The sequence below is a fragment of the Lepidochelys kempii genome, chromosome 4 (assembly GCF_965140265.1).
Source record: "Lepidochelys kempii isolate rLepKem1 chromosome 4, rLepKem1.hap2, whole genome shotgun sequence".
Lineage (NCBI taxonomy): Eukaryota > Metazoa > Chordata > Testudines > Cheloniidae > Lepidochelys > Lepidochelys kempii.
This window is the reverse complement of record NC_133259.1, coordinates 74,143,211-74,169,567: the sequence shown is the minus strand read 5'-3', so window position 1 is coordinate 74,169,567 and position 26,357 is coordinate 74,143,211. Positions and strand designations below refer to the sequence as shown.

The 26,357-nt window shown below is 41.1% G+C and overlaps 1 protein-coding gene across 8 annotated transcripts in view; it reads left to right on the top strand.

Moving 5' to 3' along the window:
* VEGFC (vascular endothelial growth factor C) overlaps nt 1-26,357 on the top strand; it is a 206,610-nt gene that overhangs the window by 141,031 nt on the left and 39,222 nt on the right. For 4 of the 8 annotated variants that reach the window (XM_073341691.1, XM_073341686.1, XM_073341689.1 and 1 more), the window contains exon 7: nt 2,973-3,640. In XM_073341691.1, the coding sequence (XP_073197792.1) occupies nt 2,973-3,087 (115 nt within the window). In that variant the 3' untranslated portion in view covers nt 3,088-3,640. Of the gene's footprint in view, nt 1-2,972; nt 3,641-4,145; nt 5,911-26,357 lie in introns of those variants that run through there. The other 4 variants (XR_012158640.1, XR_012158639.1, XM_073341688.1 and 1 more) reach the window with 3 other exon arrangements.

The following is a 26,357-nucleotide window of genomic DNA, read 5'->3' as shown; positions in this document are numbered from 1 at the left end:
TCTGAAAGGAGAGGAGGGGGAGGTAATATCCCCACACTGTCAGAGTCCCAATTACCAGTCCCTCTCCCTCCACATCTGCAGTCTTAGGGGCCTTGCCCAGCCAGTCCCAGTTCCTCACTCCTGGCTCCTCACCTGACATTTCTTTCCCCACCTCCCCTTCCTGGCCCAGTCTTTGTCCTGTCAGTCCCAGTTCTCCCCGCTACACCTCACCACTCCTTGACACATCTGTCTTCCTTCCCCTCACCCAATCTCAGTGTTACCCCAGCCAACTGACTCCCAGTGTTTCCCTTCCCAGCTCTCAGTGTCCCCACAAGCTCCCAGTTCCTAATCTGCCTCTTTGCCCAATGAGTCCTATTTGCAGCCTCAACTCCCAGCTCCCAACTCCTTGCCAACTCAGTCCCAGCCTACCTCCCCCTCTCCAGTCACAATGGATTCCTTGTCCCAATTTACTCCTTTCCCTTCCCCCGCTTCAGCTTTGGGACCCCTCTGCACTTCAACTAGACTGCCGCCTCCTCCTCCATGCTGCCTGGGTACAGGAGAGTTGCGCTTCCTTCTCTTAATTCCACACCCTAGGCCCAAGCCCCCAGCTCAGAGAAGCTGGAAGCAGCATTTACAGGGAAAGTCTGGTTTTGCCCTTGTAAAATGTAGGCTGGAGCAGGCCTGGTCACTCTGTGGGGATGGCAGCACATTGATAAGTAGTAAAAGGACCAAACATGCTCCATGAGGACAGAATCTTCTGAGATTTTAGTTGTTCTGTTTTGGCAAGACTCTATTGAGCATGTGACCGACTGACATAGCTGTGTTGGCCTAACTTTTAAGTGTAGACCAGGCCTAATGTCAGATTGAGGGCAGGGAGATCTGTGGGCCACATGAAAGCATACAGACAGCAGTATCCAGCCTGTGTGACAGCCCTTATCTACTATTTTTTTTATTTGTTATCCAACTGCTTTGCTAGGGTTAGGCATCCTGGGAAATTATCCAAATAGCTAAGGTTTTTGGCTTTGCCTTAAAGATCAGTGCCTCAGATGGTATGGCCTTCTAGGGGGAATTTAGACAAACGCTTTGAAATCTTTAAATGAAAGGCACTATAGAAGCACAAAACATCATTGTAACATGCAGCTCAGAAACAAATTCTACATCCACTCCACCCCCATTTTTGTATCCACAGAAAATTAATTTTCCCAGTCCAAACTTACTCCTGTTTTTTTTGGGGGGGCTGGCACAGATCGTGTTACACCCTTCAGTGATGGCATACAGGAGGATAGGTGCATTTCTATCAAATACCCACATTATTTTGGTTAGGGACTCTGCCTCTTTCTTGCTTCAGCATCCTCAACACCTTTCCAACACTAGCACCCCCACCCCAAACTGCAGGTGTTATATATTTTACGAAATGTTTAGCATTAGGCAAAAGGATCAACTTGATCTTTAAGAGAAATTCCATGAAAGTTGTTAAATTTATCCGAGATAGGACAAACTCTAGAGCTAAGTGACATGATAGAACACAAACCTCGGCATTACATAAAACATGCTAATGAATTAGACCACTGTAACAAATTACACTGAAAGCTCTGAACAAGATATGGCGAGTCAATAACTACCATTACTGCTGTGTCTTCCTCATTCTTTACTGATTTCTTCGTATTCGTGTTCATTGGTGTAATTAATTGGCTTGCATTAATGTAACTGTAATCCAAGATCTCATTTTATAAACACATTACTGTAAAGTGGCAAAAATAAGCATGCAATGTGCTAAACCATCTGCAATGATAATTAGAGTATGCATAGTCTAAAAACAGAAAAAATTGCCTGGGGAAGAGAATATTAAAAGTACCTCAATACTATATTGTGTAGTATCTGTAAACAGAAATATATAGCAAGAATTATTACAATAGAACATCATTATACCAGTATGTTTCATAAAACAGAGACACATTATTTAAAGACAAGTTTAAAATATAACTGTTGAAACTTGAAACATATACTTTTCTCTCTTGAGTCGCTGCCAATGTCTGAAAAAGCCACAGACTAGTACTTTGTCTCCATTACACACCAGAGGTTATTTGGCATTGTTATTGTAAGGTTATTTTAGGTCAAGCTGTTAAAAAAAATGAGGTGGGGGGAGAGCAGCCAAGGAATTAGGAAGCCAAGGAATTAGCTTTGTACGACTCCTTGTACAAGCAAATATGCACTAATGAGGAACATCTTGTTTATAGATGTAATCTGTCATTTAATGATCTATTTGCATTAAAGTTATTTCAGTTAGTAATACTGTTATTGGTACCCTTTCTTCTTCTTTAAAATTTACCATGTACATATGGGCCTGGATCCTACAATAAAAATCACATGGTGCAATTCAGCAAACAGACTCCCACTGAACCCACTGGGGATCTGTGGAAGTATACGGGTTTCCCCTGTGCTGTTCTCAGCACAGGATCAGGGTCATGGTATAGAAAAATCCATCTTTTTCTATTACGCAAATGGCTGGTAAATATACAGAAAAAAGTAAAGCATTCTGGCCTGTAACATCAGCTCGTTAGGGAATGCTGGCTCAAGCTAGGAGACATTCAGTAGTGGCATACTAAACAGGGTTGCCTACTAGAAAAAAATGTTAGAAGTATTTGCCAGAATAATATACCAATGTATACGCTAGCTTAGAACGTAATTAGAGCTGGGTAAGTATTTCAAAAGAGTATTAATGAATATTATTCATTTGAATAAAACCACAGAGTCACCTCAGCAGTATTCGTAACCCCATTTATTTGATTTTTCATTGCAAGTTAGTTCAGAGCAATGGAAGAGGAGGAATATTCATGCACATACGTAATACTCAGGCCTATCTCCAATAAAATACATCTTTATAGTGTTCTCTAGCATAAGTGCAGCGTAAGTGTACACAGTCAGACGTATATTTCGCTTTGATTTATGTGCCTGCCCCCTTTTACCAACAACTTTTTTTTTCCTTCCTCCAGTTGCTACAGACCACCATGTACAGTTAGAACGAAACGCTGTGAGCCTGGATTTTATTATAGTGAAGAAGTGTGCCGCTGCGTACCCACATATTGGAAAAGACCGCTTATTAATTAGTGAAGAAAGCACTCCTTGCCATTTTGGTGTACATTTTTCCATTAAAAAAACAACTGTGTTAACATTGGAATTAACTGTGCACCAGAGATCCTGTGGGAGTCACAGAGACAGACACATTGTGCTTTTTCCCCCCAAGAAATATGGAAAGCACATGTAGACAATAATGGGGCTCATGTTGTGTAAAGAACTCACTAAGGACTTGTTTTTCTGCCAATGACCAAACAGCCTTGGTTTTCCTCCTTGTGATTTTTTTAAAAAGAGATAATGACTATATAATTTATTGCCACTAAAAACATTGTGCAGCATTCCTGTTTATAGCAGTAACAATTGTTAAAGCTCACTGTGATCAATATTTTTATATCATGCAAAATATGTTTAAATAAAATGAAAATTGTATTATATACTGGTGAGAATGTTCAATTGATTATTTTATGACCCAGTCTGTACAAACCAACCACAGCTCAACAACATGAATGGTGGTTCTTAAAATAGTTTCTGGAAATCCAGAGCTAGAATTCCTATCCAATAAAAATAAGTGATTTTATGAAAGTAAGTATAAGTGAGACAGCAGTGAACTTTTTGTATCTGGTTAAAATATCTAGGCTGAGCTATTAAAAAAAAAGTTATATTTACAACATCTATGTCCAATAATATTTTACTATTTAGACAAACTAGCTAAGCATGGGAGATATTTCATAAAAACTATTATGAGTTCTCTCTATTGCACAGGAACAAAGCTTGTTCAAAGGAGAGCAGCAGCTATTAATAGTCACATACATGCATGCCGATATATATTCAAAATATTTTATATGGTAAGTGTTCATGCAGGTATAATAAATAATTAAAATCTAACTAAACATATTTACATATGGAAATATGAATTATGCTATTTTATTTAGTTGTAAAGATTGTGCCCTAAAATTCAAAACAAAATAGTTTTAAATTATTTGATGTTTTACTATTTCATATGGTAAGTCAAATGATTGTGATCTAAAGTATCTTGTATGCCAGATGCTTTTAAGAGAAAATAATGTATTTTTCTTTCCACTGGGCACCAGAAAAGACTTCCAACAAGCCAGTCTGGATTTACAAGATAATCTCTGTACAAACAATTGTTACAGAGTATTTTTACATGGAGAGTCTCCAGTCTAACATCTACAAACTCTAGAAAAAGAGGTAAGCTTTTAAATTGGACAGAATAAAAATATGAATGAGATTGTCTAATAGTAATCAAGGAATCATTTCATTTCCACTTCCAGTTGTGCATGCACTCAATATGTCTGAGATAGGGAAGTTTTCACCAGTAGCACCTGCTAGCTTGCATATGAGGCCCTACCCTACCTCATGCTCCCTAGTGAGGGTATAAAGGGTGCTCGTGGTCAACTGCCACTCCAGTTCCTTCTCTACCACTTAACTTTGAAAAAGGGTCTCTGAGCAGGGGAAAGTAGGGCAGGTATATACATATGAATATACATATGGACAACTCAAGTTACTCTACAAGGTAAGCAACTTCTTTCTTTAGGTGTTTGTTCTTATGCAAATTCCACTTCTGGTGACTTCTAAGCAATAATTTCAGTCAGGAGTTGGGTGCTTGGAGTACCCACAGCAGCATCTGAAGCAGATGCTTGTACTCATGTATAGAGCTGACTGAAGGTGTTTATAGAACCTTATGTTGCATCTTTGCAGATAGCCAGGATGGAGAAATTATTGAGCACAGCCACAGATGTTCTCTGGACTCTTTTTGAATGTGTCCCCACAGGAACTGAAACCTTATTTGGTTATGCATCCTGAGGTCCATTTTGGACAGTCTTTGGGTAGAAACAGCATTACCTTTCATTAAAGTGAAAGTTTGGGAGACCGTCTGAACAGTTTAGCCTTGTCTAGATAGAAAGTCAGTGCTCTTCATACATCTAACAAGTACAGCTTAAATTCTTGTCTGCTGTTATGTGATTTTTTTGGATAAAACGCAGGAAGATGAATGACCTGATTCAAACAGAACCCAAAGACAACCTTCAGAATGAACTTAGGGTTGAGCCTCAAGGACACTTTATCATGATGAAAGACAGTATATGGTGGATCTGCCATGAGACCTCCCAACACTACGATTCTTTTGGCCAGAAGTACAGCTACCAAGAATGTGACTTTCATTCACAGGTGGGATAAGGAACAATAGGCTAGAGGCTCAAAAGGGGGATTCATTAAAGGTTGACAGCACTAAGTTGAGATCCCATGATGTTGTTAAATGAGATACCAATGGAAAACACACAGATAAGACCCTATAGAAATTGTGCTGAGACCAGGTGTGTAAATATGGTAGTGTTGTCTACTGGAGGATGGATGACATTGATAGCCACAAGACAAACGTGGATGGAACTGGGGGATAGACCGGAGGTCTTCAGCAATAAGATGCACTCTAATATGGCATGGATTCCTGCTTGCATCAATTCTGGCTGGCTGGTGTTGTTTGAATCATATGACATAGCGCTTTCACTTGGCACTCTAGCACTTTCTAGGCATGTCCTTCCTGATCCACGTTAGGATGGACTGTACTCCATGTGATCGTGCTCCTTCTAGCTCTCACATTATCCAAACACCAGACAGGTGTTTGGGATGGTGAGTCATGCCTCTGTCCTTAGTCAACAGATCAATGGACAGGGCGAGCAGACAGATTGCTGATGTAACAGAGGGAACAGGAACTATCTGGATCATGTTGGTGCTACTAAGATAACTCTCGCCTCATTCTGTTTAATTTTGTTCAGAACTGTGAGCAGCAAGGGGATTGGAGGAAACCTACATAAGGTGTTGACACCATGAAATCAGGAACGTCTCCTAACAAATTCAGGCATAAGAAGAAAACAAGCACAGCCATACTGGATCAGATTAATGGACCAGCTAGCCCAATATCCTGTCTTCCAACAGTGGCCAATGCCAAGTGCTTCAGGGGGAATGAACAAAACAGGCAATCATCAAGTGATCCATGCCATGTTGGCCACTCCCAGCTTCTGGCAGTAGAGGCTAGGGATCCGGAGCATGTGGTTGTATCCCTGACCATCTTGGCTAGTAGCCATTGATGCACCTATCCTCCATGAACTTATCTAATTCTTTTTTGAACCCTGTAATAGTATTGGCCTTCACAACATCCCCTGGCACCGAGTTCCACAGGTTGACTGTGCATTGTGTGAATTCCTTTTGTTTGTTTTAAACCTCCTGCCTATTAATTTCGTTGGGTGAACCCTGGTTCTTTTGTTATGTGAAGGAGTAAATAATATTTCCTTTTTCAGTTTCTCCATGCCATTCATGATTTTATAGCCCTCTATTATATCCCCCTTAGTCATCTCTTTTCCAAGGTGAACCAGTCCCAGTCTTTTTAAAATCTCTCCTCATACGGAAACTGTTCTATAGCCTTAATTTTTGTTGCCCCTCCCTGTGTCTTTTCTGAGATGGGACAACGAGAACTGCATGTAGTATTCAAGATGTGGGCATTATGATATTTTCTGTCATATTCGCTATCCCTTTCCCAATGATCCCTAACACTGTTAGCTTTTTTTGACTGCTGCTGCATACTGAGCAGATGGTTTTTAGAGAACTATCCACAATGATTCCAAGATTGTTCTTCAGTGGTAACAGCTAATTTAGGTCCTATCATTTTGTATGTATAGTTGGGATTGTTTTCCAAGGGGCATTATTTTGCATTTATCAACATTGAATCATGAAGTGAGCTGTAAATCACGAAAGCTTATGCTCAAATAAATTTGTTAGTGTCCAAGGTGCCACAATACTCCTTTTCTTTTTACGGATACAGACTAATATGGCTGCTACTCTGAAATCTGCCATTTTGTTACCCAGTTTTGTGATCCCTTTGTAATGCTTCACAGTCTGCTTTGGATTTCACTATCTTGAGTAATTTTGTATTGTCGGAAAATGTTGCCACCTCTCTGTCTACCCCTTGACCATTCCTGGACCCTATCTTTGGCACCTATTGTTTGGGCTCAATGCTATCACCAGAAGACTCCCACTGATTGAATTTGAGTTGAGTCATGTTGTCCTGTAGCTCCCACTTACGATCCTTGTAAAAATGTCTGCAGCACAGCTGATGTCTGTGAATGCAGTTATGTAAGTACCTGACATCATGTGACTCAGTACGGCAAGGTAAGCCGATACTAATGTTTGAGGGGTTAGCTGACGTTGACTGATTAATTGTAAAATGTCTCAGTCTCTCTACAGGTAAGAGAGGGTTACTCACCATGTGCAGTAACTGAGGTTCTTCGAGATGTGTCCCCCTGTGGGTTCCCCACTTCAGGTGCAAGAGCTCCCTGCGCTGTTGATAGGAGTTTTTGGTAGCAGTGCTTGGTCAGGACACGCATGCACAGCAGTCATCTCACGGTGCTGTTGGCACCTCATCTAGCACACGCACGACCTGAGCCCTTCAGTTCCTTCTCAACTGTTCTCGGCCTGAGACGGAGCTCTTTCTCCTACCTAGAAAAATATTATAATAGAAATGGTTTAGTAAGTTTTCATTCAGTTAGTCTTAGTCTCTGATCAACGTCCCAAGGACACACAGACACCTAAAATGGAGCATCTCCAGTAACATCACTTGAAGTAGTATGCCCTTGCAGTGATTGAATCCGGTCTCAATTCAATGAATTCCATCTTCTGTGTCAGGGCTAAAATGGACTTTTGCTATGTTTAATCTGAGGCTGAGATGTTGAAAGATACCTCACCATGTGTGTGTGGCCTCTTGTATGCTCTGGTATGATTGACCTTTGATGAGCCAGTTGTCCAGATAAGCAAGACTGCAATGCCCTGAGCTCATAGATGGGCTACCACAACCATTAACTCCTGTATGAATACTCTCAGTGCTGTCAATAGTCTGAACGGAAGCATCCTGTATTGATGATGGTCTATACCTATGACAAACCTCAGGAATCTCCTGTGTGTTGAATGAATGTCTTTTATGAAAATTTTCAGAGTAACAGCTGTGTTAGTCTGTATTCGCAAAAAGAAAAGGAGTACTTGTGGCACCTTAGAGACTAACCAATTTATTTGAGCATGAGCTTTCGTGAGCATCCGATGAAGTGAGCTGTAGCTCACGAAAGCTCATGCGCAAATAAATTGGTTAGTCTTTAAGGTGCCACAAGTACTCCTTTTCTTTTTATGAAAATAGCATTTTTGAGATCAAGAGTTGTAAACCAGTTGCCTTGATCCCGGGATGGGATTATTGCAGAGTGGGTGACCATCCTGAACTTCAGATTTTGAATGTAGGCGTTTAGTAGCCTTAGGTCCAGGATAAGCCTTTTGTCTTTGGGATGAGGAACTGTCTTGAACAGAAGCCTCTCTAGATGTGCCGAGTGGGGACTGGTTCTGTAGCTCCTGGGTCTGGAAGTGATTCCACCTTTTGTATAAGAACCTTCTCTTAGAAGGTCCCATGCTGATTTTCCCCATTCTATTTGGCACCATCTGTGTGTTCAGCTTGGTCAGAGTGCTGGCCCCTTAGCGGTACTGGCTGTACTTGTCATCACCTGGGACACAAGGCCTCCAAAGTTTTGGAGTGGGATGTAGATAGTCCTTTTCTCTTTGAAGACAATGAGTTGGAGAGAGATCTATCCTTCTCATTTGGGGGGCAGGGTGTGAGGGGAATGTCTAGATCCTATGTCCTCACTCTTTCCCAGCTTCTTACTGGAATCTAAGTGCTTGATGTTGAAGGCTCTGGAACTAACTGAAGCTGACCTCAACAGGCCACTCCTGGATTCCTAAGGCCAATGTACAGGGGGGGAATCCCCTGGGTCTGGACCAGTCTTTGCTCTTATGGTTCTATCCACGAGGAACATTTTCAGACAGACCTCCCTCTCCTGTCTGGTCCATCTCTAAAAGGAATGGCAGATGCTGCACTTGGAGGTGATGTCAGTCTCTCTGACGTGGTATAAAACAGCGTCGTGCTTGTCATTGAAAGGCAGTGTCCTCAGACAGATCCCACAGTTTTTGAAACCAGGAGCCTTGGGTGTAATCCAGAGGCTCCTGGTGGCAGGAAGCAGGAGGGAGACAGGGGATATAACCCCCATACCTGAGACCCCTCTACCAAACTAAACTATTTCTAAATACATACTAAATAAATAAATACTAAATACGTACAAGAAGAAAGGAGCTATCCAAGAGTACAGCTAGGTGTAGACATGAGCACTCTGTCTAAGGCCAAAGGTGTGAGAAGGAACTGGAGTGACAGTTGGCCAGCAACAGACAGTGCTACCAAAAACCTTTCAGTCTCAGGTTTGTTGACCACATGTGCTACCAGAAATGGAATACGCATAGGAACAAGCACTCTTTGAAATGATAGTCTATCATGTAGCAATACTTAAATTTTGTACTTAAATGGCTACCATCCATTTCAGGTGGTTTCTTTTCTTGTTTTCTTTTTTATTTTGTGTGTTTTATTATGATGATATCCATGTTCCTTAAAAAATCAATGCATGTTTTAAAAATTTTACTGTACTTTCCTTAGACTGTGGGTTGCTCAGATATCAGAGTTCATAAAACTGAATGAAAGCACCTTGTACTCATTCAATCCACAGGTCAATCTGAAGCTAGTGTAATATGTAGGCAAGAGGGGTGATAGGTTGATGTTTCTTGGAAAAATGATTAGTAGTAGAATTTGTGAGGAATTCTAGTGTTCCCAAAGTTCTTCCTACCAGGCCAGCTGTAATCATCCAAATTGGATCGAAATCAGGCATACAAATACTAAGGAGATGAAGTAACATAATAAAGCAATGAATCTCATCTCAGATTGGGGTGGAGTACCCTTGATGACAGATCAGCACCTGTCATGAATATAAAGGGAAGGGTAAACCCCTTTAAAATCCCTCCTGGCCAGAGGAAAAATCCTCTCACCTGTAAAGGGTTAAGAAGCTAAAGGTAACCTTGCTGGCACCTGACCAAAATGACCAATGAGGAGACAAGATACTTTCAAAAGCTGGGAGGAGGGAGAGAAACAAAAGGTCTGTGGCTGTCTGTATGCTGCTTTTGCTGGGGATAGAACAGGAATGGAGTCTTAGAACTTTTAGTAAGTAATCTAGCTAGGTATGTGTTAGATTATGATTTCTTTAAATGGCTGAGAAAGGAACTGTGCTGAATAGAATGACTATTCCTGTCTGTGTGTCTTTTTTGTAACTTAAGGTTTTGCCTAGAGGGATTCTCTATGTTTTGAATCTAATTACCCTGTAAGGTATCTACCATCCTGATTTTACAGAGGTGATTCCTCTATTTCTATTTACTTCTCCTTCTATTAAAAGTCTTCTTGTAAGAAAACTGAATGCTTTTTCATTGTTCTCAGATCCAAGGGTTTGGGTCTGTGGTCACCTATGCAAATTGGTGAGGATTTTTACCAAACCTTTCCCAGGAAGTGGGGTGCAAAGGGTTGGGAGGATTTTGGGGGGAAAGACGTGTCCAAACTACGTTTCCCAGTAAACCCAGTTAGAGTTTGGTGGTGGCAGTGGATATTCCAAGGGCAAAGGATAAAATTAATTTGTACCTTGGGGAAGTTTTAACCTAAGCTGGTAAAAGTAAGCTTAGGAGGTTTTCATGCAGGTCCCCACATCTGTACCCTGGAGTTCAGAGTGGGGGAGGAACCTTGACATGGTGGCAGAGTGGTAGGATTAACCTGAAATCATTTTGAAATCAATTTGAGATTTTTTGAACTAGAAAATACAGATTTTAAAAAGGATTTTTTTTTCCTTTGGGGCTGCTGGAAAGCAGCTAGTTTTTTCTCTGCTTTGGGGCCAGAGCAGAGACAAAAGGGGATTATCTTTGTGAATTGCAGGTTTTCTTTGCCTGGAGGCAGGGTACTTAACTGCAGGGAAATTCACAGTCTTCCAACCCAGAGTTTTTTTTCCCTAAAAGTAAACGGGGGAGGTGTTCTACCCATTTGCCTGGAGACAAAAGTGGCAAGAGGTTTTTTTTGTAGGATTTTGATTTTTTTACAAGGAGCACCGGTTTGAAAAGGAATTTTTTGTTTTCCTTTAGGCTGCTGGTAAGCAGGTTTCCAAGTAGTTGGAGGTTTTTTGCTTTGATTTGGGGCCAGAGCAGAGACAAAGGGAATTGTCTTTTTCTGTAGGCTGACAATCACTATCAGAGAATAGGAATCCTATTCCAGCACAGCAAAATTTTACAAGCCAAGTTTTGTTCGTTTTATTTCTAACCCTCGGGTGTAAAGTTAGTTAAAAACAGAGAGGTAAAGATGACAGACACCAAGGCACTATACAAATTGGAGTTAGCCAAACTAGAGACAATGAAAGGAACCGAAAAAGCTCTAGAAGCTGCTCACAGGAGAGCAATGGAGGCAAAGGACAAAGAAAGGGAGGCAGCGAAAGAGGCAGAACAACACCAAGCGGCTGCTCACAGGAGAGCTATGGAAGCAAGGGACAAAGAAATGGAGGAGAAGGACAAAGAAATGGAGGAGAAGGAAAAAGAGAGGAAGCATGTGGAGGATGCATGGAGAAGCATGGATAAAGGCTCAGCAGAATATACCAACAAACCCTAGCAATCCTTCTCCAGGTACCACTTCCCATCCCAGAAAGTTCCCCACCTACAAGGCAGGCGATGATACTGAGGCCTTCTTAGAAAACTTCGAAAGGGCCTGCCTTGGGTACAGCATCTCTACAGACCAATACATGGTAGAGCTGAGGCCGCAGCTCAGTGGACCCTTACCTGAGGTGGCGGCTGAAATGCCTAAAGAACACATGAACAAGTATGAACTGTTTAAATCCAAGGTGAGAGTCAGAATGGGGATAACACCTGAGCAGTCTCGTCGGAGGTTCAGAGCCCTAAGGTGGAAACCAGACATGTCATTTACCCGACATGCCTACCACATTGTGAAACATTGGGATGCCTGGATATCAGGAGCAAGTGTTGAATCTCCAGTAAATTTGCCCTTCCTAATGCAAATGGAACAATTCTTAGAGGGTGTTCCTGCGGAAATAGAAAGATACATCCTAGATGGGAAGCCCAAAACTGTAATCGAGGCAGGAGAGAGTGGAGCCAGATGGGTGGAGGTGGCAGAGAAGAAGAAAACTGGTCGCAGTTGGAGCGGAGACCAGAAGGGACAACCCCAGACCACACCCTATTACCGGGGGCCGCCCAAAGCCCTACCTACCTCCCAAAGAACCCTCCAGACCCCTTATCGTCCCACCACCCCGTTCTCCAGAACCCACCTCGCCCCAGTGACCCGTCAGCTGGACGATGTTTTACGAGCTGGGGCATGTAAAGGCCAACTGCCCCAAGAACCCTAACAGATTGCACCGGAATCACCCCAGAGGTCCGCAGGCCCAGATACCTCCCAGATACCCTTGGAGCGGAGGGAAACTGTGAGTGTGGGCGGGAAGAAAGTCACCGCGTGGAGGGACACCGGAGCACAAGTGTCAGCTATCCATGCTTCCTTAGTGGACCCCAGTTTAATCAACCCAGAGATCCAAGTGACGATTCAACCCTTCAAGTCCAACTCTTTCGATTTGCCTACAGCCAAGTTGCCTGTCCAGTACCAGGGCTGGTCAGGAACGTGGACTTTTGCAGTCTATGATGATTATCCCATCCCCATGCTGTTGGGGGAAGACTTGGCCAATCATGTGAAGCGGGCCAAGAGGGTGGGAATGGTCACTCGCAGCCAGACTAAACAAGCCGTGAGGCCTAGCTCTGTTCCGGAAACTTCTATCAGGACCTAGTCAGAGGTGATGGACCCGGACCCCAGGCCAATGTTTGCAACAGCAGTAGTGGATCCAGTCCCAGAGACCCAGATGGAACCAATCCCAGAACCGGAACCAGCCGAACGACCAACACCAGACCCATTGCCAGCACTGAATCCAGTACTTGCAACCTCAACACCAGAGGGCCCCACTGAACCTGAACCAGCAGCAGCCCATAACCCTACACAAGAGGCTCAGCCGGAGCCTGAACCCCAACAGAGTGTCCCAGCGGAGAGCGGTTCACAGTCAATGGAAACAGCCCCATCCCCTACATCGCTTCCAGAGGGACCAAGCATAGGTCCACAATCCAATGAGGAACTGATGTCTCCAGCATCAAGGGAACAGTTCCAGACCGAACAGGAAGCAGATGAAAGCCTCCAGAGAGCACAGAACAACCCACAGCCTCTCAGCTCTTCTAATCGATCCAGGTTTGTTGTAGAAAGAGGACTTTTATACAAGGAAACTCTTTCTGGTGGACACCAGGAAGACTGGCATCCTCAGAGACAGTTGGTAGCTCCAACTAAATACTGGGCCAAGCTCTTGAGCTTAGCCCACGATCACCCTAGTGGCCATGCTGGGGTGAACAGAACCAAAAACCATTTGGGGGGGGTCATTCCACCGGGAGGGAATGGGCAAGGATGTTTCTACCTATGTCCGGTCTTGTGAAGTATGCCAAAGAGTGGGAAAATCCCAAGACCAGGTCAAAGCCCCTCTCCAGCCACTCCCCATCATTGAAGTTCCATTTCAGCGAGTAGCTGTGGATATTCTGGGTCCTTTTCCGAAAAAGACACCCAGAGGAAAGCAGTACATACTGACTTTCATGGATTTTGCCACCCGATGGCCGGAAGCAGTAGCTCTAAGCAACACCAGGGCTAAAAGTGTGTGCCAGGCACTAGCAGACATTTTTGCCAGGGTAGGTTGGCCCTCCGACATCCTCACAGATGCAGGGACTAATTTCCTGGCAGGAACTACGGAAAATCTTTGGGAAGCTCATGGGGTAAATCACTTGGTTGCCACTCCTTACCACCATCAAACAAATGGCATGGTGGAGAAGTTCAATGGAACATTGGGGGCCATGATACGTAAATTCGTAAATGAGCACTCCAATGATTGGGACCTAGTGTTGCAGCAGTTGCTCTTTGCCTACAGAGCTGTACCACACCCCAGTTTAGGGTTTTCCCCATTTGAACTTGTATATGGCCGTGAGGCGAAGGGGCCATTACAGTTGGTGAAGCAGCAATGGGAGGGATTTACACCTTCTCCAGGAACTAACATTCTGGACTTTGTAACCAACCTACAAAACACCCTCCGAACCTCTTTAGCCCTTGCTAAAGAAAACTTACAGGATGCTCAAAAAGAGCAAAAAGCCTGGTATGATAAACATGCCAGAGAGCGTTCCTTCAAAGTAGGGGACCAGGTCATGGTCTTAAGGGCGCTCCAGGCCCATAAAATGGAAGCATCGTGGGAAGGGCCATTCACGGTCCAGGAGCGCCTGGGAGCTGTTAATTATCTCATAGCATTCCCCACCTCCAACCGAAAGCCTAAGGTGTACCATATTAATTCTCTAAAGCCCTTTTATTCCAGAGAATTAAAGGTTTGTCAGTTTACAGCCCAGGGAGGAGAGGATGCAGAGTGGCCTGAAGGTGTCTACTATGAAGGGAAAAGTGCTCGTGGTGTGGAAGAGGTGAACCTCTCCAGGACCCTTGGGCGTAAGCAGCGACAACAGATCAAGGAGCTGTGCACTAGCTACGCGCCAACGTTCTCAGCCACCCCAGGACTGACTGAACGGGCATACCACTCCATTGACACAGGTAATGCTCACCCAATTAGAGTCCAACCTTACCGGGTGTCTCCTCAAGCTAAAACTGCTATAGAATGGGAGATCCAGGATATGTTACAGATGGGGGTAATCCACCCCTCTGGAAGTGCATGGGCATCTCCAGTGGTTCTAGTTCCCAAACCAGATGGGGAAATACGTTTTTGCGTGGACTACCGTAAGCTAAGTGCTGTAACTCGCCCAGACAACTATCCAATGCCACGCACAGATGAACTATTAGAGAAACTGGGATGGGCCCAGTTCATCTCTACCTTGGACTTAACCAAGGGGTACTGGCAGGTACCACTAGAAGAATCTGCCAAGGAAAGGTCAGCCTTCACCACACATCTCGGGCTGTATGAATTTAATGTACTCCCTTTCGGGCTGCGAAATGCACCCGCCACCTTCCAAAGACTTGTAGATGGTCTCCTAGCGGGATTAGGAGAATATGCAGTCGCCTACCTTGATGATGTGGCCATATTTTCGGATTCCTGGGCAGAACACCTGGAACATCTACAAAAAGTCCTTGAGCGCATAAGTGAGGCAGGACTAACTGTTAAGGCTAAGAAGTGTCAAATAGGCCTAAACAGAGTGACTTACCTTGGACACCAGGTGGGTCAAGGAACTATCAGCCCTCTACAGGCCAAAGTGGATGCTGTCCAAAAGTGGCCTGTCCCAAAGTCAAAGAAACAGGTTCAATCCTTCTTAGGCTTGGCCGGTTATTACAGACGATTTGTACCGCAATACAGCCAAATCGCCACCCCACTGACAGACCTAACCAAAAAGAAACAGCCAAATGCTGTTCAGTGGACCGAAAAGTGTTAGAAGGCCTTTAACAAGCTTAAAGCGACACTCATGTCTGACCCTGTACTAAGGGCCCCAGACTTTGACAAACCATTCCTAGTAACCACAGATACGTCCGAGCGTGGTGTGGGAGCAGTTTTAATGCAGAAAGGACCTGATCAAGAATTCCACCCTGTAGTGTTTCTCAGCAAAAAACTGTCTGAGAGGGAAAGCAACTGGTCAGTCAGTGAAAAAGAATGTTACGCCATTGTCTACGCCCTGGAAAAGCTACGCCTATATGTTTGGGGACGGCGTTTCCACCTGCAAACCGACCACGCTGCACTAAAGTGGCTTCATACCACCATGGGAAATAACAAAAAATTTATTCGGTGGAGTTTAGCTCTCCAAGATTTTGATTTCGACATCCAACACATCTCAGGAGCTTCTAACAAAGTGGCTGATGCACTCTCCCGTGAAAGATTCCCAGAATCAACTGGTTAAAATCGTCCTTGAGATGTGGAAAATATTGTTAGTCTTTATGTACTTGGTAGTATATTTAGAGGTGCATGTGTCTTATTAACTCTGTTTTTCCTAGAGCTCCAGGAAGAAATCCCAGCCAGCGTTTCACCCTAGCTGAGATTTGGGGGGCGTGTCATAAATATAAAGGGAAGGGTAAACCCCTTTAAAATCCCTCCTGGCCAGAGGAAAAATCCTCTCACCTGTAAAGGGTTAAGAAGCTAAAGGTAACCTTGCTGGCACCTGACCAAAATGACCAATGTGGAGACAAGATACTTTCAAAAGCTGGGAGGAGGGAGAGAAACAAAGGGTCTGTGGCTGTCTGTATGCTGCTTTTGCTGGGGATAGAACAGGAATGGAGTCTTAGAACTTTTAGTAAGTAATCTAGCTAGGTATGTGTTAGATTATGATTTCTTTAAACGGCTGAGAAAGGAACTGTGCTGAATAGAATGACTATTCCTGTCTGTGTGTCTTTTTTGTAACTTAAGGTTTTGCCTAGAGGGATTCTCTATGTTTTGAATCTAATTACCCTGTAAGGTATCTACCATCCTGATTTTACAGAGGTGATTCCTCTGTTTCTATTTACTTCTACTTGTATTAAAAGTCTTCTTGTAAGAAAACTGAATGCTTTTTCATTGTTCTCAGATCCAAGGGTTTGGGTCTGTGGTCAGCTATGCAAATTGGTGAGGATTTTTACCAAACCTTTCCCAGGAAGTGGGGTGCAAAGGGTTGGGAGGATTTTGGGGGGAAAGACGTGTCCAAACTACATTTCCCAGTAAACCCAGTTAGAGTTTGGTGGTGGCAGTGGATATTCCAAGGGCAAAGGATAAAATTAATTTGTACCTTTGGGAAGTTTTAACCTAAGCTGGTAAAAGTAAGCTTAGGAGGTTTTCATGCAGGTCCCCACATCTGTACCGTAGAGTTCAGAGTGGGGGAGGAAACTTGACAGCATCAAAGTGCACCCTTAAGCCAGTATGACACATAACTTCCTGTCAATTGGACTAATGGTGACTTAAGTCACCAAGGTCTACTTGTCAGTCAATCACATCTAATGTAATTTTGATAATATAAGTATTGCCAGAAAAGTTGCAGAGACCTGGGTACCCATTTATGAATTTCAGGCAGTCAGTCATATAGGCAGAAAATATAATTAGAAACAAATTATGATGAAATATAATTTTTCTGGACTGTACCATCAAAACAAAATTTTACACAATGCTACAAAATAAATTTCCCAGTTCTTATATAGGTCAGAAAAACTAGAATAGAGGCTGTGGTGAGCCAAAATGTAATAGATTATAAGTCTACCCTTGAGGTGAAATGTGATCATCATCAAAAGCTAGGAAACACGGATGAAGGCAAAGTAGTGCCACGAATTCCAACATTCAACTCTGTATGGACCATAAAAATCCCATTGCACACGGCTAAAATGCATGAGAACAAGGGATACCAATAAAGAAGGTCAACTAAAGTCCTAGCTCTACAAATGCTCATTTTGCACATGAACACTGTGTTAAAGCCAGATAAAAAGGTTTAACTAGAATAATAATCAAGCAGACATTTTGAGTTCCAATTGGACATAGTGTATATACTGTGGTCACTGTTTCCCAGTACATCGTCCTCACAGATGGGGAAAGTGGGAAAATGAGAATACAGAACTTTAAAACAAACAACAACAGTCAAGAAGAAAGCATTTATTGCAAACAATTTTTCAAGTTGTTTAGCTTCTGAAATATACTGTGGTTCACAATCTGTGAGCAAGTGCCAAATCTCCTTTTCAACTAAAAATATTGAAATGCAGTCTTTAAATTTTTGACAAAAGCAAGGGCCTAATTTTTTAAAAGATCTGGCCCTATTTATATGTATGCTTAATTTGCATGTGTAATTAACATTACTATGTATACAAATTAGGTATTTGTATGTGCAAATGAATAAGTAGCCATTCTCCCAGATATGCATATGCGCAGATAACTCAGCCATATGAGCATCAGAATGCAACTTTTGGAAGACAGGTCCTAAATATGTTTTGTTTCAAACAAAATATTTTTTAATTTGCTGTAATTATAGGCTTGCAGTAACTATTTGAATTAGCATTAGTCTGCAGATCTCCATTCTCTCTTATGTGATTTTATATATCCCAATTTCAAGAAGCAGGCTATGTTTACGGAAGCTGTTTACACAAGCTACATAAAAGTTGACATTCACCTCCTGCTGTGTGAAGGTGATATATATGGATTACAGTTGGCTTTGGTGCATTTTTATAGTATTGTTTGAATATAAACTATACAATAGTTTCCATTTTATTTTTCATTCTAATCTTATTACTTCATTGTTAACAATGAAATGTGCAGTGTTCAGGGTGTACAGAGCTGAGTTTGTAGGCCAATGCAGATTTTATATTCTAAGTGGCAGCACCATCAAGCACAGTTCAGGCTGTTTTGGCAACTCCAGCCCTTAATAAAAAGGTCACATCTATCTATGTAAAGTGTCTCCAAACTAATGTCAAACATAGTCTAACTGAAAATGTTAAAATAGTGATGTAGACAGAAAAGTGATAGCACTCAGGCATAAAACGATAAATGTGATTTATAGAAATAATGTTAAGGGAAAATGTATCTTGGTTTAAGCTTATGTCACATTACATCAGGAATGTTCAGAGAATGAGATTCATAACTTTCTACCTAGTGCAACTATCCTCATGTTGTGTAGACAGCTTGAATTGTGAATAAACTTCTCTTCATAAACTAACTGTGACTAGGAGACAGATTATGTACAGTATCGTGTATCCTTAGCTCCTTGTGGTCGACATATGGTTATGCTTATAAATTCATACCGAACAAACTGGTATATCCATTCCCTTATCTCCATATAAAGGAGCAGCATAAAAGTTTATGGTGCCCCTCTTGGATTATGTTACTTTAAATGGCCCTCTTTATATAACTTTTATTTTGGGAGCTTTTGACCCTCCAAATCATCTTTATGATTTTCCTAGCCTGTATCTTAATGACAGCTTCCAGGGCCCTTCAACTCCATGTTTTCCTTTCCTCATTTTCATGGAGATTTGTCTTGTTTTGTTTCCAAAAGCATAAACAGGTATAATTAAGTGCAATGAACTGTGTGATGGGACACTCTTTGCAAAGCCTTTACAATACACTTTCCCTTGCAGAGTTATTCAGCTAGTTCATATAAGAGCACTGTTTTCACACCTGTGCCTAATCTGAATAATTTGTGTGGCTGCTGCGCTCTCCAAACAGACTGGCAAGTCTTCCAATCTAGAAACTGTTATGGACATATTGCAGCATTTGGAGGAAGGAGAGGTTATTCCTATCTGGGGAAGTTTGAAATCTACCAATTAAGACTATTATTAAGGGTACATATATCTGAAGTAGCTCTTAGTTGTAGTAATTAAGTACTTGACCTCAATGAATCAACTGAAAAACTGCAGTAGTGCATAGAGGTTCCTTAATAATTTCCTGTCTTCTTCTCCTCTCTTTTATCTCTGATAACCTGCTGAGCAACAATCCAAGAGAATCTTCCACTGCCCTGTTGAATTTGCCAAAATCAGATTGGCCAGGTATAGAAATCACCTCTGTAACTTTCTTTGGATACACAAAATGCTAATAAAAAACAAATGAATTTAGTATATGTGAAAGACTCAAGTTTGACAACCCTGTAATCTAGGGCTCTCCAATTAGAGGTGCAGGATGGGTTTTTAAAAAACTGATAAAAATCAAGCTTTCTAGTTTTAAATTCTCATTTATTTCATTGATAAACTTTTAAAGCTTCTCCATAATATCATGTATGGTGATTTATTTCATATGTATTCCTACATCCAAATGTAGGAAATGGAATATGAACAATAGTGGTTACCAATCTGATTGTGGTGTGACTCATAATATTTCAGTAATTTGTCATAACGATGTATATTATTTTATCCAGTGCCTGAAGCTACAAAGTGAACTTAAATTTAGCTTGGGGATCTGTTAGAATTGCAATGGTTTGCATTACATGAAAAGTTTTACATCATAAAACATAATGCTTTGCTGCTTGCATAAGCATTTGTTTGGCAACCCTCTATGGAAATTTCTGTAAGTCGTTTTATTGCACTATTACCTTGTTTCAGCATACAGTATTGCACAATTGTCTTGTTTCAGCAAAGTACTCCCCATCTAAACCACAGTTTATATGTTCATATTTTTTTTCTGGGTAAAAGTTCTGTATCTGTTCTCAACATACACTGACCTTTCATCTCAATTTCAGTAAAATCTCTATTCCAGTCTCTACATTTGGATCAGCATCTATGGCCATGCCACATTGACTTGGTAACATTCTCAGTATGTGTTAAATCATGCACACAAACTAATTTTAAACAATATAGGCACAAATTCCACTCTTTCCTCTTCTCTTTGAATGAGATGAATCTCTAGTTGGATTTGATTTTTATACAAATCTAGATGGCCAAATTTCCATTTGTATCAGCCTAGCTATGTGGAAAAGACACTAATCTGTTTCTATTCTTCATCTGTCTGCTGCCTTTGCCATCATTAATCCCTAATCTTCTCTTACACTTACTCTGAGCTTTCCAAGTTCCACTCCTAACTTTCTGACTGCACCTTCAGCATGTCCCCATCCTTCTCTTCCCCTTTAAGGGTGAAGTTGACCCCTATACAGAGGACTGGTCCCACTTAAGTCCTATTTTAACATCTTGTGCTGGACTTCTGCTACGGGTGTATTTCATCCTAGGTTAATTTATCCTGTCCGATGATTTCACCCATTCCTCCTAGACAGATGATTCTCAAATCTCTCTTTCTAGCCTTGACCTCTCCCTCTTGTCCAGGGTTCACAACTTTAAAAGCCTTTCTTCTTGGACAGCTGGCCACTGTCTCAAATTCAGTTTCTCCGTAAGAGAGCATCTTGTCTCCTTTCAGTTGCCCCTCTTTCCTCTCTCCTATCAATGCTAACTTGCTTTAGTCTTGACCCCTCATTCTTCTTTTCTCCTTACATCCAAGCTCTTGCTGAGCCCTGTCATTTTTTTCCTGCGTATTACCAAATTCCACTCTCTACACTTGCTACCACCCGGGCAACCATACACCAGCCCAACACTGGGCACAGTCTAGCTATAAGTGATTACTAATGATTTAAAAACTGTGTATATAAAAGCAACCTCTAAAAGTACTTGGCTCAGAACCTCGCATTGTGTATGTACAAAGCCCATCAGCCCATACAGATACAGTTTGCGTGCAAAAATGCGTTTCTGCCTGTGCAAACCTTGCAATCAAAAACTTCCTGCCCAAAAAATGGCTATGTAAAATTGCTCTGAAATATTAGAGGCCAATTTATGATCTCTCTGAAGTTCGGGAGCTCAATCCAGCCTAGCGATGAGCACTCTGGCCCCGATCCAGCATTGCACTTAAGTAGTGCTACTGACTTCAATAATTCAAATCAGTTCCTTAAACTCAAACATTTTTGTTGCAGCAAATTATCTGTGTTTCTAAAACACCAAACGTAAAGTCTTTAATAACTTACATCACATGCTTTTTACTACTTCAGAAAATTGAAGAAATCTCTCTATTTAAAGGGACTTAACAGCAAACCAAATTGCTTTGCTGCTTGAAAATGCATACACCTGCAAAATTGTCCAATGTTTAACCCTCTTAGGTTACCAGGCTAAACTCCAGAGTGCAACTTTGCTAACTCCACAAAGAGACAGATTTTGAAAAAATTTTCAGAAATAAAACCAAGCTAATTACTTTTACTAAGATCAGATTTAGGAAGTACAATATTAATTTCACTACTGCCTCCTGTAATATTATTAGGTTTCCCTGGTGAGAATAATAAATTAATATGAGCATTAAATGGAGTTTAGGTACCTAATAGAGTAAGTACAAAAAAAAGGAAGAACAACAAGACATCCTGGGGTGCATTTTATATTAAGGCTAATAACTAAAATTTCCCAAAAGACAGCGTATTTTATGTAAGGAAAATAAGTTGTGTAGGGTAGCATCATTGTGTGTTGGACAAATTATAAATATGATGAGATATTCTAATCACATTGCTATAGTACTTCCATGTATTAGATCACTTCCAGCAGGCTATAGACAGCACTGTGATAGCAGAAATACCAATATTGAAGGTAAATAGAAACATATGAGATTCATCCTTGCCCTGATACACAAATAAATTCCATCAACATTATGCACACTTTGATGAGACTGTAAGATACCTCAAGGTCCCTGAAAATGCAGATTTGATAGCCCATTCATTCTCCAGCTACCTCAGGATTGTCTGTCTGTCTTCTGAATAGAAATCTGATTTCATTTCTTTACCACATTCTGTTCCTTATATCCCACTGACTATTATTTTTCTCTCCAGTAAAAGTTCCTCAAACTATATTTGACAAATTTCAGACTCTAATTTAAAAAACAAAACCAAGAAACCTTGTACATTTAGAACATACTAATGATGTACAAAAAACAAAACTGTAAGACTAATGATAGATCAAAGCCTACCCTTTAGAGAAGAGCAGCATTCAAACTTACTGATGCACTTAAAACAATATGCTTGTTCTGCGTAATTAAGAATTTATGGAAAATTTATTAAATCTACAAATATTCAGATTTTGGATACCTCAGACTATTGCTATTAAGAATCTCTTAATTAAAGGTTCACTTTGTTTCTTTAAACATACTGGAACTATATCCTGTACCCTTTTGCAAAATACTTCTATTATAATTTGTAGGATTGTAGTTGTTTTCACAACATAATAGAAGAAAAACTGAAATGCAGTTTGGTAAAATATCAGTTTTTTCATAATATCTCTAACAACAACTCAGAATCTCCATTAGAAAGCTATTAGCGTTGTCATCTAAGTTATTATCTGGGCCCTGATCCTGCAATTCACTGCACGGGTGACCTCCTGCACTAGTGGATTCTCATTGACTTATATATGAGACTCCATGCAAGTGCAGGGGTTTGCTCACATGCTTCTAGTTGCAAGACCTGGGCCTAGGTTTCCTGGCTCACTATTATTTCCCACTACGTTTCTTTTAATTAATGACATGTAGAAAGACACACAGAGAAACAAATTATAATCTGTTTTAGCTTAATAATAATAATAAAAGACCTTATTTTATATAAGTGATTACCTGGATTCAGATGCTGAAAGGTTGTGTCTATCCTAGCTCCCTGAATATCAATAACATCTTGTGATGGTTTATCTTTCTAGTTTTAATTTTAATGCTAATAATCTATAAATTACATATTAGCTAAAAGATGCTCACTGTTTTTTATACACTTAGCTGTCTGTATGTGTTCATTTGTGTGGTCTTTTAAAACAGGAGATAATATATTTATATTATTTACTTCTCTTGTGTATGATTTATTGTTTCATGCATTTTGTTCTTTGAAAGAATGTTGGGTTTTTTTATTTCAAAGCTAAATGAAAAATATGAAAAACTCAGTCATATGCTCAAATGAAAAACATGTTATAAGTAAATATGTTCTTCTTGTACATTTAGTAAGTAAACATGCCAGCTCTATTAACTGTATCCCAGGTAAAGGGGCCAGAGTGGCATAAAGGTGCCCTAAAAACCCTTTTTGTGGCTGGGAGACAATTCCCCTAGTGCAGGGGCTGAGGAAGACCAGAGTAAGGCTGCCTTCTGAAAACCCCTAGAAAGCCTAAGGGTAAGAGATCACACTGATCTCTTAAAACCAGTGTAACCCCACCCCCACTCTGGGAACTGCAAGTTCTGTGCTTTGCCTCAGGCATGAGTCACAGTGAAATTATTTGTCCAGGCTTAAGCAATTCATTGCCATTAAAATCCTTTGCAGAAGACAGCCTGATGTAAGGGTATCCTTTAATCCTTCTGAAGTGAGGAGTATATTGCTGAAGTTTCATTGTTGTATGATGATGTAACTTAATGTGAAGAAAAGGTGTAGCTGGCAGTTTTGAGCAGCAAGCAGGGCCCAAGTCAAGTAAACAAGAGAGATTCATGCATACTCGTTAGTAACACAATCTGCAGGAGGAGAAGTGGTGCTGGAGAAAGGAAGGTTCCAGCAGAACAGAAACAAAATAGAGCAGCTATTAGCCACACGAAGAGCAGCAAGGATGGATGCTACAGCAATGGCTATTGGAGACCAAAATGATGTCAAAACACTTCAAGTGAAGACTGTAAAACAAAGGAGCTTTCTTGATATAAATCAGTCTAGTAAGTTTCAGACTTGAAAGTATTTTGGGAAACCCTCAACCAACATGAAGCCATATGGGAGCAGAGCTGGCGATGTGAATGTGTGTGCTGCAAAAGTGACAGGTATGCCAAGTGCCAATATACACACACAGTGTTGGACCCAAAACAGGATAAAGCATGTCCTCCTTAGAAGAATCTCTGCTGGCAAGTGTCACCCATGAATTAATCCTGGATCCAACATTTTCCTTACACTTGCATGTCTGTTTTTTTTTAAGCCACATTAAATTTCCACGCTGTACATATATGCCGTTTCCCTAAAAGGTAAGTTGTGAACATGCAAGAATTTTCCCCAGCAGGATTAAGCATGTGAAGAAGTGGTTGTGAGGGAGAGAGTTACTGATGTGAATGCAGCCAACCCACCTGAAGTCAATGTAGTTGCATATGGATAATGCAGTAGAACTTGGCCCAAATAATTTTGATACTAGACAAAAATCATATAAAAATAGATATTAAATGGAGCCATGAATATAATTCTCCTTGGTGTGAAAGCCTCCTCAAGCCTTTACCCTTCCATCATTACCGTAAGCTCATTTAAGCAACTAGGTAGCTTAGAATATAACATATATAAATCAACCAGATACAATATTTCTAACTCACTGTGAAACATTTCTACTTTCATGAGAGTATGTGTAGTCATTTTGCTGCCACAACTATAATCCAGGAACAGTTTGAATGTTATTTAACCAACATTTATCAAGCATATGATGGCATCATTTCAATGCAGTTGTATATTATGTTCATGACAGCAAGATCTGGCAAAAATCACCAACAATCCTATTCTGTGCAGATTGTTCCAGCATGTTTGATTAATCAGAAGGGGGAAAGAGCAATATATTATCTCCAGTATACAGTTCGCTTATAGAATTAGACTCACAAGTACCTAATACTAAACAGCAGCTGCTGGAAAAATGCCATTTCTCCAGAAGAGCTGACCTGAGAGACACTATCCACCTGCATCTTCCTTGAATTTAATTTTTATTACTATTTTTACACAAAATGAAATTTATAGGTCTCTACTGAAATTCTGGGCCAGTTTTCAGGAAGATGAACAGCAGGAGCCCAGCTGATGGAGTTCAAAGCATACATTGTCGGAAGGGACTTACAGGTGGAAGAGAGAGAGTTGGGAGAGTTTACAGAAAGGCTGTCTGGTGAGCAAACTGTTCTTTAAAAGTTCTTCCTGCCCTAAGAGCCTATGGAGAGCTGACAAAAGCACAATGGAATTTTTTTTAAAATTCAGACATGGTGCACAATTAAAATTCCACATTTAAAATATTAACTAACCTTAAAACACATTTTACTGTAAATGGAAATCATTTAAAATGGTCTGGCTGAGGTCTAAGTTTCCCCTCAGATTGTCTATTATATTTTCCACATCTGAAGAAAGGGTTTAACATCATTGAATGATATTTGGCAGCATAGGCTTTGACGGCAGCACTAAAGTGGGGTTTTTACCCACGAAAGCTTATGGTCAAATAAATCTGTTAGTCTTTAAGGTACCACCGGACTCCTTGTTTTTGTGGATACAGATTAAGATGGCTGCACCCTGATACTTAGCACTAATAAAGAGAGTGTCAAACTGCAGTGTGGAGGAATGCTGAAAGCCTGGACAGAATGAAGATCCAGGCTTTCCCAGTTTCGTCGTATTGTAGGCTGTCATTGTCATGCCCCTAGCTGCTTGGTCATGCAGTAGATAGAACTCACTCATCTAGAACGAGCTACTGAACTAAATACTTTAAAAATTAGCTGGCCACCATATTTGCTTTTTTGGGGAGCTCCATTGAGACAGACCCTTTTGGCCCTATAGCACACGCCATCATTTACACAACGGTGCAAACATTCCCAAAATATAGGAGTAAGAAAGCCCACTAGCCTCTTAAGCAGCTAATGCTTCTGCTCTTGTTCTCCTACTTTAAAAGAAGTAATTTCCTATATCATGAACATTGCCAGATCCCTTCGTAAGCTACCAAAAGTAGCCTAGCAGCAAGCTAATAAGGGCTGGCTATTGGCATTTCCTATCATTCACAGAATAATTGCTCCATGCGCCATTCCCCTGCCATGAGAGGCTGTAAAGAACACACAGCAGAATTCAAAAGGCCTTCCTGGTTTAAGGTAACTCAGAGAAAGACTAGCCTCTCTCCTGGTATTTTCACTGAAACCAGTAAGTACAGAGCCAAGTGAAAG